The sequence below is a fragment of the Ceratotherium simum genome, chromosome 15 (genome assembly GCF_057802395.1).
Source record: "Ceratotherium simum simum isolate JZ-2026a chromosome 15, ASM5780239v1, whole genome shotgun sequence".
NCBI classification, from domain to species: Eukaryota; Metazoa; Chordata; class Mammalia; order Perissodactyla; family Rhinocerotidae; genus Ceratotherium; species Ceratotherium simum.
Window position 1 is genome coordinate 24,538,375 of NC_141914.1, and position 17,419 is coordinate 24,555,793.

Sequence of the window (17,419 nt, forward strand, 5' to 3'; positions counted from 1 at the left end):
ATTCTACTAGAATCACTCCCGAGCTTTGGCAGAGTCCCAGAGCCCCACCCCTGAGATTCCGACTTAATTGGCCTGGGTGGGGCTCTGCTATTGATTGTTTTTGTTCTGTTTTGTTTACTTTAAGCTTCCCTGGTGATTCTATTTGCAGCCGGGGTTGAGAACCACTGTACCAGTTCAAATGCCACCTTCTCAAGGAGGCCCCCGCCACCCTATTTAAATCTATGACCCTCCCAGAAGCCTGTCTCCCTTCCCTGCTGTGTTTGTCTCCATTGCACTTTTCACCGTCTAATATGCTATTTATTATTACTGTTGTAGTTATTTGTTATTATGCTCCTGTCCGTCTCTCCTGCCTAGAATGTGAAGTCCCCGAGGGAGGGATTTTTGTCTGTTCCATTCCCTGCTACATCCCACCCCAGCACGATGTCTGGCACATAGAATACCTGCTCAATAAAATCTGCAACCGACTGACCGAATGGATGAGGACAGCTCATGTCCACCGTGCCCTCTGCTCTATCCACCCTTCACACACATACACACACACACACCCCCAGCACATAGCAGGTGCCTGTATTAATTTCCCAGGGCTGCTATAACAAAGCACCACAAACTGAGTGGCTTAAAACAAGAGAAATTTATGTTCTCACAGGTCTAGAGGTCAGCAGTCTGAAATCAAGGTGTTGGCAGGGCCGTGCTCCCTCTGAGACTATGGGTAGAATCCTTCCTTGCCTCTTTCTGGGGGTGGCTGTCAATCCTTGGCTTGTAGCTGTCATCACTCAATGTCTGCCTCTGCCGTCACATGGGGTTCTCCTTGTGTGTGTCTGTGTCTCCTCTTCTTATAAGGACACCACTTACACTGGATTAGGGGCCTACCCCATCCAGCATGACCTCATCTTAACTTGATTTAATCTGCAAAGACCTTATTTCCAAATAAGGTCGCATTCACAGGTACCAGGGGTTAGGACTTCAACATATCTATTAGGGGGACACAATTCAACCCACAACAGTGCCCAATATATATTTGTTGAATGGCAAAGAATATTCATAGTTTCAAAGCAAGTAAGAGGCAGGACCAGTAACTCCAATAGCTCTTCTTTCTACCCCAGTGGGCCTCTTGGGGTCCCAAGCACGTCATCTGAGACACAAGCCTGCAGATCCCACGACCTCGCACCCAGCGGACGCTCCAGCAATGTTCTGGAACAAATGGGGGAATGGTTACGGAGGCCATGGGGGCAGCTTCCTGGTTCTGTGCCAGGAGATGTCGGAAACAACATGGGCGTGTGCGGGGCCTTCAGGTGGCTTAGAAAGCCTGACGCTCCCTCCAGTCTCCTGGGATCTGCTCTCCCACGGCCCCCTCCCAGGGCTTTCAGCGGCTGCTGTGGAATCAGGGAGGGGCAGGTTGCTGGCTCCCTTTAGGTGGTGCGACAGAGCAGCCAGCCAGGGAGGAGGTGGCTCAAAGTGGGGCTTCTAACGTGCAAGGAAGCTTGGACAGGGTCTCCGAGGTCTCAACTCTGAACCCCTGCAGCCTCTCCTACACATTTATGGAAACTCTGCCACCTGCGCCTTCCCCCAACCTCCTGTCAGAGGCTAAGTCCTACTCCCCTGATGCCTGGGGAGCATTCTGCTTGGTGACTGTCACCTCTGGAGGCGCCTGTTTTATGAGGTTTACCCGGTGGCAGACTGTCTGTTCTGCTGGCCAAGATTTCCTGATCTGCTCCTTGGTAATTCTGAAGGCCATCTTACAATCCGCACTGGGCCCAGACATGCAGCGAGGTGCTAATTCATCGATTAGCTCCCACTTGCGAGCTCATCTTGGCAACATGATCAGTTGAAGCCGGGGAAGGCCCACTCTGGCTGTGCGCTCCTCCCTAATTGCCTGCCATTCATCACTCACGGTCGCTTGCATTCTGCTCCAGAGGCAGGAGCGGGCAGGCACTTCATCCCAATTACCACAATAGGCCCTTCAGCTCTCGGTCACAGCTTCCGCTCGGCTTTACGGCATGCAGTTTTGGTGAAGCGCGTTTCTTCACCGTCACTCCCTCTCGCTCCCAACAGGCCCTGTGACTTGATGAAGTTGTCAGCGTCTGACCACGCTCCTGTGCGGAAGCCACATCCAGCAGCACCTCTGAACACCGGAGCAGAGTTCTCCTTGTGGTCTGGGCAAACGGCAGCGCTGAGGACTTGATCTTCTGATCTCCTGCATTCCACAGCATTGCACGGAGAGGGGACTCAAGAAATGCCAAGAGGCAAACCGTGTGTCACGGTGAGCCCTGAGGAGCAGGGGCCTCGGGGAACAGAGGTCATGGGGTGGGGTGGGCAGGGAGTATGGCAAGGTCTCAGCCCTACTCCCAGGATGCTGGGCCTGGCGGGAGCTGAAGGTCTCGGGGAAACAGGGCAGGGAGCGCCCTGGAGGGCCCCGGCATGTGGCCTGGGGAGGCCTAGCCACAGGCTGGGGTCTCTTCTTGACCAAGAGGGCTGCCCCTGCAGTGTGCCCTCCATTTGCTCCAAGCCATACAACTGGGGAGCCTCTTGGGTCCAGGCCCCTGAAGATAAACAAGGAGCGATGGGTCACTCATGCACTAGGCAGGCAGCACAATCAGGTGTGGTCTTGGCAACATGTGGCTGGGAACGGATACCAGACAACTGGGCGTTTTGCAAGGAGTGGTGGAAAATGATTAGAGCCCAGCATAAGGACTAGGAGCAGCCAAAGAAGCATCTGAGGGCACAGGCTGGGAGGGGCAAAGGGGCAAGGCCAACAAGAGGATGCTGAACCCACGGGACGTCTGCACAGATTCCACCGACGGGGAGAATCCACTCCACTCACAGAAGCGGGACACCTTCCTTCAGAAAGTGGAGGGGCCCTGCGACTTGATGGTCGGCCATCAGGACCAGGTCCAGGGGTCTGGGGCCAGTGTACGTCCTGGAATCCACGTTGCCAGACTCAGGGCCTCCTGCAAACCCCATTCTATCCCCTGACCCCTCGATCTTGCTTCTGCCCACCAAATCCGACTCCCACCACCCCGACAATGTGCTACCCCGCAGCACCTCCAGACTTTCTGTCTACAGAGTCTGGGAAGAGCCGGGGAACTGCTTCCCAAAGGAGAAGCCCATGAAGGGAAAAGGGACCGCACCAAGACCCAGCAGCAGTGACCTCTGGGGGGTGAGAACATGGCGCTTTTTATCTTCATGTCTATACTGCTCTTATTTTCCTACAAAGAACATGCATCCTCTGTATAATAAGAATGTTTATTTTTAAAAGGTCAAAAACAAATCACATTCTTCTTTTAGGATCTGATTCTAATCCTTCCACCTTCATGAGGTCTTGACTTCCTCCGCCCAGAACAATCCTTCTTATGCCTGAATTCTGATTAGAATCAGAATCACGAATCACAACTGATTCCAGTTGTATCACAAACACAACCTGACATGTTCAACAGGTCAGCCCCTCTTCGCCCTGACTTCTCTCCCTTCCTGTCTCCCCCCAGGTCCCCATTTTGAGCCCAGAGAGCTAAAATGATAAGTCCTTGCTGGCTGCTGGCTCCATTCCCCATCGATCCCCCTTCTGTGTCCCAAGACAAACTCAGGTCAAGACCCAACCCCAGGCAAGGATGTGAAGAAATTTGAACCCATGTGCACCACTAGTGGAAGAGTAAAATGGTGAACCAATATGGAAAACGGTATGGGGTTCTTTAAAAAATAACAAACAGAATTACCATATGTTATAGCAATTTCACTTCTAGGTATATACCCAAAAGAATTGAAAGCATGGACTCAAAGAGATATTTGTACACCCATGTTCATAGCAGTGTTATTCACAATAGCCAAAGGTGGAAGCAGTCCAGTGTCCATCAACAGATGAATGGAAAAACAAAATGTGGTAATATATATACAGTGGAATACTATTCAGCCTTAAAAAGGAAGGAAATTCTGACACAAGTGCTACAACATGGATGACACCTTGAAGACATTATGCTAGTGAACAAGCCAGTCACAAAAGGACAAATACTGTATGATTCCACTTATATGAAGTACATAGAGCTGTCAAATTCATGGAGACAGAAAGTGGAATGGTGGTTGCCAGGGGGTAGGGGGAGGGGAGGAATGTGGAGTTAATGTTTAATGGTACAGAGTTTCAGTTTAGCAAGATGAAAAAAGTTCTGAAGATGGATGGTGGTGATGGTTGCACAACAATGTGAACATACTTAATGCCACTGAACTGTATGCTTAAAAATGGTTAAAATGGTAAGTTTTGTGCTATGTATATTTTACTACAACTAAAATAATTAGTTAGTTAATTAAAAAGAAAAGACTCAACCCCACTGGCTCCCCCATGGGGCCAGCTGGTCCTCAGGCCACTTTTCCCATAGTGCCCGGCTCAGCCCTGCCTCACTGGTGAGGGCCAGATATTCCTCACAGTGAGGGGCAAGCACAGTGTCTCTTCCATCTACTCCTAGTCATGCCTGGCACATAGTAGCAGCTCAGTAAATGTTTGTGGAATGAATGAGCTAATAATATAAAGACCACTTATATCTCTAATTGGTATGAGTGTAGAGTTCAGAATACTTTTCTTAATATCAGGTTGGAAACAGGAATGCCTGGTGTTTATGGACCACTCCTCATGTGGTCAGATGGCTGGGGACGTGACTGGAGGTAAACATTTTCCCTGTCTGCCCACACGGTGCACAATCCGCCCACGGGTATCTGAGAATCACGGACATTGTCGCGAGGTCATCATAATTCAGAACTGCGCAGTAGCTGAGCCAGACGCCAGAGCGACCTGGGGAACACAGCCAAGTCCTTGAAGGAGACAGGAGAGGAGATGATAATTTTAAAAGGGGGAGGTTTGGTAGGGAGTAGGCAGAGAAGGGAAGGAACAGGGAAGGAGTGAGAGCAGGGCAGCCCCCCTAGACTCTGCTACACCCCCGCTGTGCAGGGAGGGCGTGTTACCTCATTTCCACACCTGGGTCAGCAGTCCCTCGGCCAGGCCCCCGGCTGCAGCCCCACAGGGCTGCTGGGTCCCTGAGAATGAGGCTCTGATTCAAGCCAGTGAACCAAAACCCCCCACTCCATCCTGAACTCCTCCCAGGATCCAAACAGATGGAGCGCTGTGAGGCCGGTGTTTCTTCAGCAGGGGACTGGCGTTCCCTGGAGGAGGCGGCCTTCTCTCCATTTGTGCAGAAAGCAGAGTCTCTGGACTGAACCCGGGCCCCCTACCACCTACAGCCTTTAGAACCTGAGGGCTCCAGCATGGGGACAGGCCAATCAGGCGCGGGCCTCCTCGTTCAGTAGGGACCCTTGTGGAAGCGGGGAATTCTTCAGCACCCTCTCAGGCTGGCTGGGGCGTTCCCTGTACACTGAAACCTTTGGGGTATTGGGTTACCCGCCCTTGACTCTCCCCTGGCAGCCTGCCCAGTAGCCTGCTCCACCCCCATAGGGCGGACAGTCTGCAGCCACCTCCTGAGCCAGGAGCCCGGCCAGGGGCTTTACACACCCAATCTCATCTGCCCCACCAGCACCCCTGCAAGGAGCCCCAGGGCCCCCTCATATCGGCTCGGCTCCTTTGTGGCTGTTATCACAACTGTAACAGAATAATTGAGTGGGAAATTGTTTAACATCTATACTTTGCTACAATGCAACGCCCATGTCCGCAGAGTCACTGCCCCCACTCCTCATGCGGTACATTCCCAGTGACTAATTAATCCGTTGTTGAGGGTGTGTCCTCTCAAACAGAAGGTGAGCTTCCAGATGTCAGATGCCTTACTTCCCATTACCATCCTTGCCTCTAGCTAAGTGTGAGCACGCGGCTGGAGGTCCCCACTGATGGAGGCAGAAGTACAACATCCACTGAATGGGCGAGTGAACGGACATCACTATTCCTGTGTTACAGATGGGAAAACTGAGGCTTAGATTAGGTGACTTGCTCAAGTCCCCACAGCTACTAAGTGGCAGAGCAGGGTGTGAAGCAGTCTGCTCAACAGACACTCACCTTGCTCCACAACAATGACCTCTTGGCTAGGGTAATCCAGTGGCGCCTGGATTCCGGCTGCACCTGTACTTTCACTGTGACCCACGGGGACGGACCTCCCCTGATGTGGTGCCTTCTCTGGCTGGCCCGTTCCTCCAACCCCGATCTCCCTCTTCCCAAAGCAGAGCACCAGGAGCCCCCAGCCCAGAGCAGCCTCTGCTGGCATGTCGGGGAGTGGGGACAGCATAGCCCACCTCTGACCCCGGCACTGCTGCAGCAGGAGGGCAGGTATCTGGGGGGAGGTGCGGACAGGCAGGAGGGCTCTCAAGCCACAGGTCTGACATCCCGGGAATGGGCCCCCGCCCCAACTGGCATCTCCATCTGTCACCACACGTCAGACGGGAGAGGCATCTGAGGGGCCCTAGGGAGGTCTCCAGGGGCACCTTGGCCTCTGGCCTGCTTCCGCCCATAGCCAGCGGTGGCTCAGGACCAAAGCATCTGACAGGCTCCTGGCAGGCCCGGGAACTGAATGCTTTGCAACCATTCTCCTCAGGGCCAGAGGAGGATGAGGCCACAGAGAGTGGTGACCACCTGTCTGTCACCCCTCCCTGCCCAGGCCAAACTCTCCCCCCACCCATTAGTCTCTTCCCTTTCCGCAGATCCAGGCCCAATCTGTCACACCGCAGCGTTGATTTATTTTTCTTGTGGCCTTGCTCTCTGTGGGGCTAGAGAACAGCATGTCATCACCCTTTCTAAATATTACAGCTCCACAGAGAATTGACGAATGTGACTCATCGCCCTTCTCCAGCTCGAGACTCCCCAGGCCCTTCTTTGTTGATAGGAATGTGATAATCATCATAATAATAACAGTAACAACAATCATAGCTGCTCCCAATTACTGAACACTTGTTCTGTGCCAGATATTGTGCTAAGCGCTCTCATCACATTATTTCATTTACTCTTTACAACCCTACTAAGTAGATACTCTTCCTATCCTCTTATGTAGGTGAAGAAACTGAGGTTCAGAGTGGCTCAATACCTGTCACTTGCCCTGGTCACACAGCCAGGAAACAGCAAAGCTGGGGTGACACGCAGGGCCGCCTGACCCCGGGCCCCAGGCCTAACCACTGTACCACGAGCCCAGCCCTGAAGTGCATTTCTACACTATGATGTCACCCCTCCACCTACTACTCAACCCCCACCCAGGTCAAAGGTTCAACCCAAAAACAGAGACACGAGCATGCAATGTGTTTCCATCATGAGCTGCACCCAGCGCTGCTAACGGAACAGGGAAAGGGGCCCGACGGGATATTTGCATATGATTGCTGGTGGCTGGCCTCTGATGTGTACCAGCCACCTCTAGCCCCGCAATTTCAGAGTCAGAATTATGTCTGTCCCCATGAAAATGATGGCATCTTGGTTCTCCTCTCCTTTCATCTCTTACCCGATTGCTGTCATTGATCCTGAGCACATCTTAGAACAGAAATAGCCCCACTGTGGCTGGGGCCTGACTCTGGCCATGCGATGACCCAAAGTCACAGCCTCTTCAGGAATGGAGGGGTGAGGGGGTGTCACCCCAAGGGTGGGCCCCTCCTTGTGGTGGTGGAAGAGGCCTGAGTGGGCCCCTCTGACCAAACTCCCTTGCTGGAGGGCTGGGGGCCCAAGAGCCAGCAACTGTGGGACGGGAAGTAAGGCGATGCCCGCCGTGCAGGAGGACAGAGGATGAGAGGGCAGGTACTGCACAGAGATGCAGAGGTGGCGAGACATGCCGTGTGTAGCCAAGCCAGGCTGAGAACCTGTGCCTTGAATGCCGACTGCTTCTGAGCAGTGAATTTTCTGGATTTCCTTTGTGTTCCACTTTATATTTGAGTGAAATCTGCTGAAAGCTCTGTGTGCTGAGAGCAATCAAGGAAAGCACCTTTTGTCCAGGGTCTGCCAGGAACAACGGTGAGATTGGGGCAAGAGAGAAAATTCCAGAAGGGGAGAGCTCAGGGGTTTGTATGTGTTGGGACCACTTGGAGGGTCACTCCTCACCTGAACGTTGGGCCTCTGGGATTTGTTTTAACAGGGAAGGCTGTTTCTTTACATGTCATAAGGTGGAGTCCCCCAGATCTGAGGGGTTGCCATCAGACAGGAAAAGCCCCTGGTGGGTACTCAGTCACACACACACACACACACACACACACACACACACACACACATTGGGAGCCAAACCTCTCTTTTCCCTCTCCTCTGAGTCTCCTCTTGGCCTGGGGTCTCCCCAAGACTCCTTCCCACAGAGTCCCCATACAAACTCCTTTCTTTTGGGCATATAAAAAACACCTGTCCAGTCGTCAGGCTAGGTACAGACTCTGATATCTGAAAGCTTTCTGGGAGCAATTCTCCCACTTAACCAGCTATGGGATCTTAGACAAGTTAATCTCTGTGCCTTGGTTTCCTTACCGGTAAAATGGCGATAATAATAGCACCAACCTCCTATATTTATTGTGGGGACTAAGTGAATCTATGAAAGCACTTAGAACAGTGCGTGGGTTAAAGAAAGTTCTATACAAGTATTAACTAGTGTTGTTAGTGATTATTCCACGATGTGAGGAGAGATGGGTGTGAGGAGGAGTAGTGGGAAACCAGCACGTCAGTGCCACCTACCAAGGCCCGGACCCCATTTCCCTCTCTGAGCTCCACTCCGAGGAGCCTGTAGCCCCTCAGGACCCCTGCTGGGCATGGAGACTCAGCCAGGGCAGCCTTCTTCCCAAGACCAAGGCTACTGCTGGCCACACTGTCCCTGCCTGACGGTGGAGTGTGGATGGGCCTCAGGTGGGTTGGGATACCCCAAAAACTGAGGACAAAAGTGTTGTGCAGGTCCATTTTTCTTCCAAAGGCTTAGAATCTGTTTTGGGAGATGGATAAAGGACACACAGCAGAACCAACAGTCTTGGATTCCAGGGCACACCTGGGAACTGGGCAATTCTGCCCACTCTGCATGAAAACACAGAGTGCCTCCCCACCTCCCTGTGGCCATCAGCCTCACCCTGAATGGATGGGTGTGTGTGTGTGCACGCAGCGGTGTGTGCAATAATTTCCATGATTCCGTTTAATCCCTTTCTTGAAAATTCATCCCAAGCCTCCAAAGGGTTCTGTCTGCATCAACCTTGGAGCACTCGTGGGTCCTAGGAAAACTCACCCAGGGAGAAAGTAAATCCCTCTAAGGCGAACATGGCAGCTCCTTTTCTGGGCATACCGGAGGACTGTCAGGCTCCCCAGGAAGCCAGCCACTGCATCGCTTCGTGTCCCCGTGGAACCCAAAGGCAGATTTTGCACTCTATTAATCTACATCTGTTTGCACGTCCTGCTGTCAGCAGCTCTGTCTAGGGAAGCAGTAAACACGCAGTACAGGGAGTGTGGGCTTTGGGGCAGGCCGACCTGGGTGCACCCCAGCTTTGCCACTCCTGGCTGAGTGACCTTGGGCAACGGTCTTAGCCGTTCTGAGCTCAATCTCTAAGCGAGGGATGCTGATAAGGGTCCCCACCTTACAGGGTTGTCAGGAGGATTCACAACGAGGTGGGTAATGCCTGGTACAGTGCCTGGAACACACTGGCTGGAAGGCATGGAAGCTGCTAGATGGTAATGAAGATTGAGGTGACGATGGTAGTATTTGGGTCCCAAGTCTAAGCTTTCTGTCTCCCTTGTTGGGCTAGGAGCTTCCTCAAGAGCTGACGGTGTTGCTGTCTCCTTTCTCCTCCTTCCTTCTAGATCCTCTCCCTGCAGCCTCACCTCCTCCCTCCACCCCGTAATAATTCACTTAACAGACCTAGAGGGGCAGGGCTGGGGTGCCCCAGACAACACACATTTCGAAACCACCAGACCACCATGTTGGGCTGTGCCCCCTTGAAGGGGAGGGAGTGGGGATGTCATCTCCTTTGGGGTTCAGTCCTCCCACCCTGCCCTCGCCCCCCGGCCTCACCCCTACCTCACGTTGTCATGTTTCTGGATGTAAATCTTATGGAACATCATGTCCTCCTGCTTGGCGTTGATGTCTGCCTTCATCTCCATGGCAACATGACGGGGAAGGACAGACAGCAGGAGCCGCTCCTGGGGAGGGAAGCAGATGCTTTCGTCACAGCTCCTTCCACCTGCCCGGCAGTCCCCTCCCCAGGCTGAGTCCTCCACACCTGTGCCCCCACCTGCCGGGCCCTGGAAAACCTCTCAGGCTCTCCTGAAACTCGTGGGGCTAACACCTGGGGGGGGGGGCGGGGGGGTGGAGTCAGGCCCCCAGGGCTTCCTGGCCCCGTCTCCCTGGGACATCTCCCGGTTCCTTGGTGTACGTGGGGACAAGCACTCCTGGTGAACCGGTAGCACTGAGCACCTGGGCTAGAATCCTAGATGTCACCTGAGACTCTGTGTGACCTTGGGCAAATTACTGAACTTCTCTGGGCCTCAGGTTCTTCATCTGTAAACGGGGATGGGGTGCTGAGAGCATTAAATGAGACTCATTCAATTAGTCATCAAATATTTATTGAACATCTACCATTCCAGGCATCATGCTGGGTGCCAGGAGTTATAACCGTGAACGAGACAGACAATGTTCCTCCTCCACAAAGCCCCCCAGACTCATGGGGGCACAGGCTACTACAGGGCACTGAGCAGGGGCACGAGACCTAGGCTAGGGAGCAGTGGGGTGTATAAAAGGCTTCATGGGGACCAGAGGATGAGGTGAGAAGCGGGGGCTCCATTTCCACGGAGGGGACAGTGGCCCAGGAGAGAGGGAAAGCACACCGGCTTTGAGAAACTGAGAGGTTAAAACCTGTCGAAGAGGAGGAGGGAGAGAAGCAGGGAGAGGGGGGAGGGTCACGTCAGCCATGATGGGGTCTGGACTTCGCCCCCTTTCTGTGGTCTCCTCTGGGCCCAGCCTGCTCAAGAGGTCCAGCTGCCTGCAAGGCAGGCGGCCTCCACCTGTGCCCTCAACCTGCTCCCTCCACCTGTGCCCTCCACAGCCCACTACCCACGCCAGGCTCTCTGCCAGGCTCGCTCACAGAATTCTCTCACCTGGAGCCTTTCATCTTTGCCTTCTCCAGCCCCCCTCATTCTCCTGTCCTTCATGTGGCACCGGATGCTGGGCCACCCCCTCGTGCGGCCCTGAGACTCGTTTCCCTCTCCTGCATCTTTTCTGGCTTCTCTCCCTCCTCCTGGCCCCACACAGACCGCATCCCCACCTCTGTCCTCTTTCTGCTCACTCTTGCCCTCTGGGAGCAGGGTTTCCACCAGCAGCTCTCCTGGTCACCTCCCACTCCCCTTCCCTCGTCCAGGACTCCTGAGTCTCCGGCTGCCCACCCAGGGTCTTCCCACCACCACCTTGACACCACACCCCAAACCATACTCCCCTTCCAGAGTTTCATCCCAGGTGGCTCTTCTTTTCAAGTTCCCTGCCTTTGTCCACGACACCCCATTCTCTTGATCACCAGGCTCAAGACCCCGCCCGTGGAAACTGCTCTGACTTTTCAGAACTTCTCCTCTGAGACTCATCCTCTCCCCTCAGCCCCGGGCCCCGTCCGGAACTGAGCACGTCCTGCTGATCTGGACACAGCTCTCGGACTTGTCCTTTCTGTTCTGCATCCGCCTCCACTGCCCACATGCCGTTTTTACCGGACTGTAGGACTCTGGCCACACTGTCCTGGCCAAACAGCCTCTCCTCAGCCCTCCTTGCTCCTGGGCCCCAGTCTCTCCAGGACATGTCACTCTCCTGCTCAAAACCTCCAACACTTCCCTAGGGTCCACCAGCCACATCAAATGTGGATTCTTCTGGACCCGCTGAGCCCACTCCTCCTTATTTTCCACTGCAACTCAACGCCCTCACTCCCCCTACCCCCTTCCTGTGCCTGGCCTGCTCCTTCAGGTCTGGCCTGGATGACCGGGGCACTCTCTGAAGCGATTTCTCTGTCTCTGAGCTTGCTGCCTCTGATCCATCCTCCACACTGCAAGCGTGATCCTTCCAAAACATACGTCTGACCACATCACTGCTCTGCGTAAAACCCTTCTATGCTTCCTGATCCAGGATCAGCCCATGCCTCCAGCCTGGCCTCAAGGTTTCCACGATCTGGCTCCTCCCTACCCCTCCATGCTCCCTTCCCAGCACCCCTGTAATTGAAATCTGCACTCTGCTCCAGACAGAGTGAACCAAAGGAAGCTTCCCAAGCTTCTGCCAGTTTTTTCTTGCCTTCCCACCCAAGCTTCTCAGCTAGGATCACCATCTTCACACACTGCTCCCAACCCTCCTTCAGGCCAACCTCTTCCCAGGAGGAGGGTCCTGGCTCTGGCTGCCAGCATCCCCTGCCCACCTGGGCCTTCTTTTAGAGCCCCTATCACTCTGTATTTCAATGGTCTGTTAACCTGTCTCCCTTCAGTGCGTGCAATGCGCCACCTCCCTGAAGACAGGAGCTCTGTCTTGTTCAGCGCCACAGCTGACAGCCTTATGCTGGGGAAACACTGGTGAACTAGTGAGGGATGGTGCTCTCTGTGGGTCGGCCTGGGCTCCCAAGGCATCAGCGAACATGGCCACTGAAGGCCATCTCATCTTTACTGAACTCTCAGGAAACAGTTACTGGTGTTAAAAACACAAACTAAAGGACGATTCTGTGAAAATATAGGATGACTAGCAGAAAGTGTGCTACAAATTGTTTAGATTCATGAGGGACCTTCCTACCTTTGTAACTACTTCTAGGGCTGAAGGTCAGGAGGAGTGGGCAGGGGATGGGCAGGGAACAATCTGAGTCCCCTCATTAGGTGGCACCTAGGAGCGTCCCCCAGGGATCCTCAGAGCAGCCTTTCTGCAGAGGGCAGGGGCAGCCCCAGAGCCGCTGGGCTCCAGCTGGGTGAGGAAGGCCTGTCCCCAGAAAGCACGCCTCCCCTCCCCTCAGTATCTTGGCCCAGAACATGGTATGACAAACATATTTTCTCCCCAAATCCCTGTGGATTTGCTGGAATGTCCAGCCTAACCAGGGCCAGAGCAAGTAAGCTGAGATGAGCTGTAAAATGCTCATTTTACTGGAGAAGCGACGCCCAGAGGTGAGAGGGGCCACTCTTTGACATGGAAGGGGAAGGAAGACGTCCTGATCCCGGGTGAGAGATGCTGGGACCTGGAACTGGGATGAGAGAGGGGGCTTCCGAGGCAGGTAGGGGCTGAGGCAGCCAGCGGGGTGCAAAGGTGAGGTGAGCTTGTCAAGAAAAGGTGGTCAGAGGACTTGGGGACACTGCTGGGCTTTATTCAAGAGGCTGGACCAGGAGCCCAGACAGGGCCAAACGAGTGCATGGCGCGAGCCAGGCCTCCGACTGGACAGCATGAGTTGGGGAGCTGGCAGGACACGGCGGCCACAGCAGCAGGGCTAGAGGGAAGCAGGGACAGGCGGTGACTGGGGGAGGGCCTGAGAGACACTGCAGAGCTGTGCCCCCTTGCTCAGGCGTCTGGATGTCACCCACCCATGTCAGTGTAACTCCCCTAAGATGTATGCAGATGGAGTCAGAGACACCCTCACTCTGTGGTAAAACCGCTGTCCATCCAGGTGTCCACAGCATGCACTCCGTGCTGGCCAGGGGAGTGCAGCTGACCACTGCTGTCCAGGCCTTTGTCTCCCCATCCCCACGCTCAAACGCAGACCTTCCCTGTCTACACCTGCCATTGGGCCTGACACAGCATGTGGCCCAGAGCAGGACCCACTAGTGTTTGTGGAGGGTTTGGAGAGACACTGAAATAGGAGAGAGAGGACCTGGATTGCAGTCATCTTCTCTCCAAGGGCCAGGACCTGGATGACTCCAGTGGGAGCTCCCTCCCCCTGCTGACCTTCCCACTGCCTCCCCTGGGCTCACACGGCCCCTCCGGGCCTCCCGTCTGGGAGCTATGCGGCTCCATTGTGTCTCGGAGTTCTCAGACCTCTATCTGGTTCACACGCAGGAGAGGACACAGCGGTCCTAAACCCCAAACAGGTCTCCTGCCCCGGGATGCCAGGCAAACAGGAATGGAACCCTAACACAGCCCTCAGTCCCTGTCCTGCCCTTACCCGAGAGAAGCACAGAGGCAGGTCCCTCTGCCCCAGGGCTCACTGGGAGAAGCCCCCGAAGTCTGTGGCCTGCGTGAATGGCCTACCTCCCTGCGTGAATGGAGTCCTCTGAGGGTGAGGTTTAGGGTGAGACTGGACCACCTTCCTTTCTCTGACCCAACTAAACCCCAGAACTCGGTACAGAGGAAGTGCCTAGTGTGACACTGTGGGTGTCACAGGGGCTGACAGCTCCGTCCTTCTCCTGCCGGGAGGACCTTAATTCCAGGTGGGAATGCTGATGCTCCCAACACTCCAACCCATCAGCCCCGGGGAAGGGGTCGAAGGGCCCCTTCCTGATGCCCAGGGCCTGGGCTGCTTGGCTTGCTTGCAAAACCACAGGGGGACGTTGCAGAGGCGATGGGCAAGCACAGGGGCAGAGCTCTTTCTCTAGGGTCTCTCCTAGAGCATTCCCACAGAGCTAGGAATGCTGGGCTCTCTCCAGGGGAAACATTCCTCGGCGGGCTGGGCCCCCACCCGGGAGGTGGGGCTGGGCAGCTGTCAGGAGCACAGCTGGTGGGGAGGTGGGCAGCTGGGCTGCAGCAGGTCTCGGGCCTCTGCTCCCTGCCAGCTGCGTGGGGTGGGACGGCCTCACTCACCTGCTGCTGGTTCTCCCGCTGCGAGTGGAGCCGCGCCTGGATGCACTCCCGGGTCTCCTGGAAGGCCTGTCTCTGGGAGACCTCGGCCGGGTAGTGGGTGCAGACGCCCACGATGTTGGTGCAGGAGAAAATGAGCACGTTGGAGACAAGCTGCGGGGGAGAAACGAGGACACTGAGCTCAGACCTGGAGCGGGCACCAGTCACTGGAGCCCCAGCCCTCACCCTTCTGGCCCCAAAGCTTGGAGCCTGCATCTCCCATCTGAGCAAACACACACCCAGCTGCCAGCAAACAAATGCCAAGGATGCCCACCCATGGCCGGCCGCTGGGAGTAGCCACGCGTAATCGGTTGGGCTGTCCTCAAAGCCCAAACCTTCGCGGTACAGCCCTAGGGACACCGAGTCACTGAATAATCATACTGAACGTGTCCACAGTACCCAAGATTAAAAGGTTCAGTGCATTAGCGATGCTGTGACGAAGCTGTGTGTGTGTTGGGAGTGGCAGGGACACTGCAAGGAAGGTTCCACGAGGGCGGCGAGATTTTATTTTTTGGAAGTGTGACAGAGTCCAGCATAGGTCAAAAGGCCGCCCTTGCGCAGAGGAGCCTTAGTTTATTATTCCCCAGGGATCAGCTCCAATGAAGCAAGTACTTGCTGGCTACCCATGAGGTACCCAGCACTGTGCTAATCATCTGGTAATGAGAAGAAGATAAGGTTCCCGGCCAGTAGAGATCAGTATCCACAGTGAGACAGTGTCTCACCTCCTCTTCCTAGGCTTCCCTTCCTTCTCTGCACCAGCACCCCTGACAACCCCACCACACCAGCTGGTGAGCGTCTGCTATCGCCCCTGCTCCTTCCTGATGCCCTTCTCCGTGCTGACAGAGATGTGTGTGTGGAAAAATACCACTGCCCTTCAGGTCGCAGAGACAAGGTTGGAATTCTTTTGAAAGGAATATTTACTGAAAAGCTAAAACACAACACAACACAACGCACAAAAGCAAGTTTACACAGCACATTTCAGATCCTGGCAAAGCTGCTGTTTAATCAAAATTTCTCTTGGCAGGTACAGCTCCAGGGGTATCTGGGTAAACTGGTCCCGCCCTTGCCTCAGGCCACACAGGACGGAAGCACACTAAGATGCTCAGGCTTCCAGGCCTCAATCACTCCCTCCAAAAACTTAATTCTTAGTGTCAACTGCAGAAGGGAGCCTAGGTCAGCCCCTGCACCTTCCGCTGTGGCTCGTCCGGCCCTCAGGAGCCCTGCTTTGGTCCCCAGTCCACTTGTCCATTTGGGTCCCTAAGTGCCTTCTTCCTCTGGGACTTCCGGTGCCCGGCAGTGACCCGGCAGACAGCTGCCACACTCTTCTTCCAGGAGCCTCTTTGTCTCTGGATCCTAAAGTCCCATCCTTGACTCAGGTCTGCCTTCTACCTGAAGGCTTTCCTCACCCCAGCTCTGAGGTGGTCCCAGCCTCCCCCCAGGGTCCTCAGCCAGCCCAGGCCCGGAGGCCATGTGAGCTCCACACTGGGTGTGGTGCCTTCTTTCCCTGGAGACATCCTATTCCGTGTCTGCCCCCATCCATGAATAGAAAGAGACTTTCTCTTTCCCATCTCAAAGTCTTACTCTCTCCTTGGCTGCACAACAAATTCTGGTTTCCTGGCTGAAGGACACTGTGAGCTCCCCTCAGCACGTCCTGGATACCATCCAGATGCCTCCTGAATGTGCCTTCAGGGAAGGGGCAAACTCAGATTACCAGCTCCACCACCTCTGCCGACGATTTACAACTCCCACGACCCCATTCACCCCGGAATCCTACCGTTGTCACTTTTTGTAAATACATGGTAGAGAAAAACCCTACCTACTTATCACAAGGAAAGAAGACCTCGGCCCTACAGAAGCTTACAATCCAGTTGAGGAAATAAGGGTTCAAGACTGACAGAGAACCAGCAATAGGAAGCAGAAAGCGACTGACATCAAGAGGGAGAGGAGGGGAGCAAGAGGTGATGAGAGGAGATCTCTGGGCAGGCCCGGGCTGTGCTGAGCCTGGGGTTGGGGGCATCTTGGGCGAGGCTGGCAGGCACGGGAAAGGGCGTCCCTGGAGAGCGTATCCAGGAAGCTCAGGCTTGTGAGGTACTCAGGGTCCTTGAATCAATAACCCAGACTCTCTGTCCTGAGGGGCAGTCCACAGGGAGAAGATGGAGCCGGAAAGGCAGACTGGAGCCCGACTGAAGAGGCATCTGAGTGTCAAGCTGAGAAGGCCTGGAACAATCCTTACACAACAGGAGCCATGAAGGAGTGTTGAACCAATAGCACGATGAGCACACAGCTTCGGGAAGATTCATCAGGGGTCAGAGAAGTGCAGGGAGTGGGAGATGGTCAGGAGGCTGCCGCAGAAGCCCAAAGTATGAGGGAACAAAGACCTACATGATGCTGGGGGCCGGGCAAGGCAGGGCAGACTCAGAAGGAAGAGCCCCCAAGACCAGGGAGGAGAAGGAAGAAATAGACTGTGGCCTGCAGTGTTAACCAATGCAGTGACTACGAAGAGAGACCCTGAGGACACGCCCCCGGGAAGTCACTGGGGACCACTGAGAGACAGACCTAAATCTAAGAGCTACAGCTAGAAAACACTAGAAGACAACAAGAGTAAATCTTCATGACCTAGGATTAGGCAATGATTTCTTAGATATGACACCAAAAGCACAAATGACAAAAGAAAAAAAATAGAAAAATTGCACTTCATCAAAATTTAAAACTTTTATGCTTCAAAGGGCACCACCAAG

General features: G+C 54.5%; 1 protein-coding gene across 2 annotated transcripts in view; it reads right to left on the reverse strand.

Annotated features, from left to right (window-relative positions):
* The window catches only part of ADCY5 (adenylate cyclase 5), a 152,275-nt gene that overhangs the window by 53,614 nt on the left and 81,242 nt on the right, over positions 1-17,419 (reverse strand). For both annotated transcript variants that reach the window (XM_087439708.1, XM_087439707.1), the window contains exons 2-3: positions 14,646-14,795; positions 9,930-10,051 (exon numbers count right to left, since the gene is read on the reverse strand). In XM_087439708.1, coding sequence (XP_087295834.1) covers positions 9,930-10,051; positions 14,646-14,795 — 272 coding nt within the window. The remainder of the gene's footprint in view (positions 1-9,929; positions 10,052-14,645; positions 14,796-17,419) is intronic.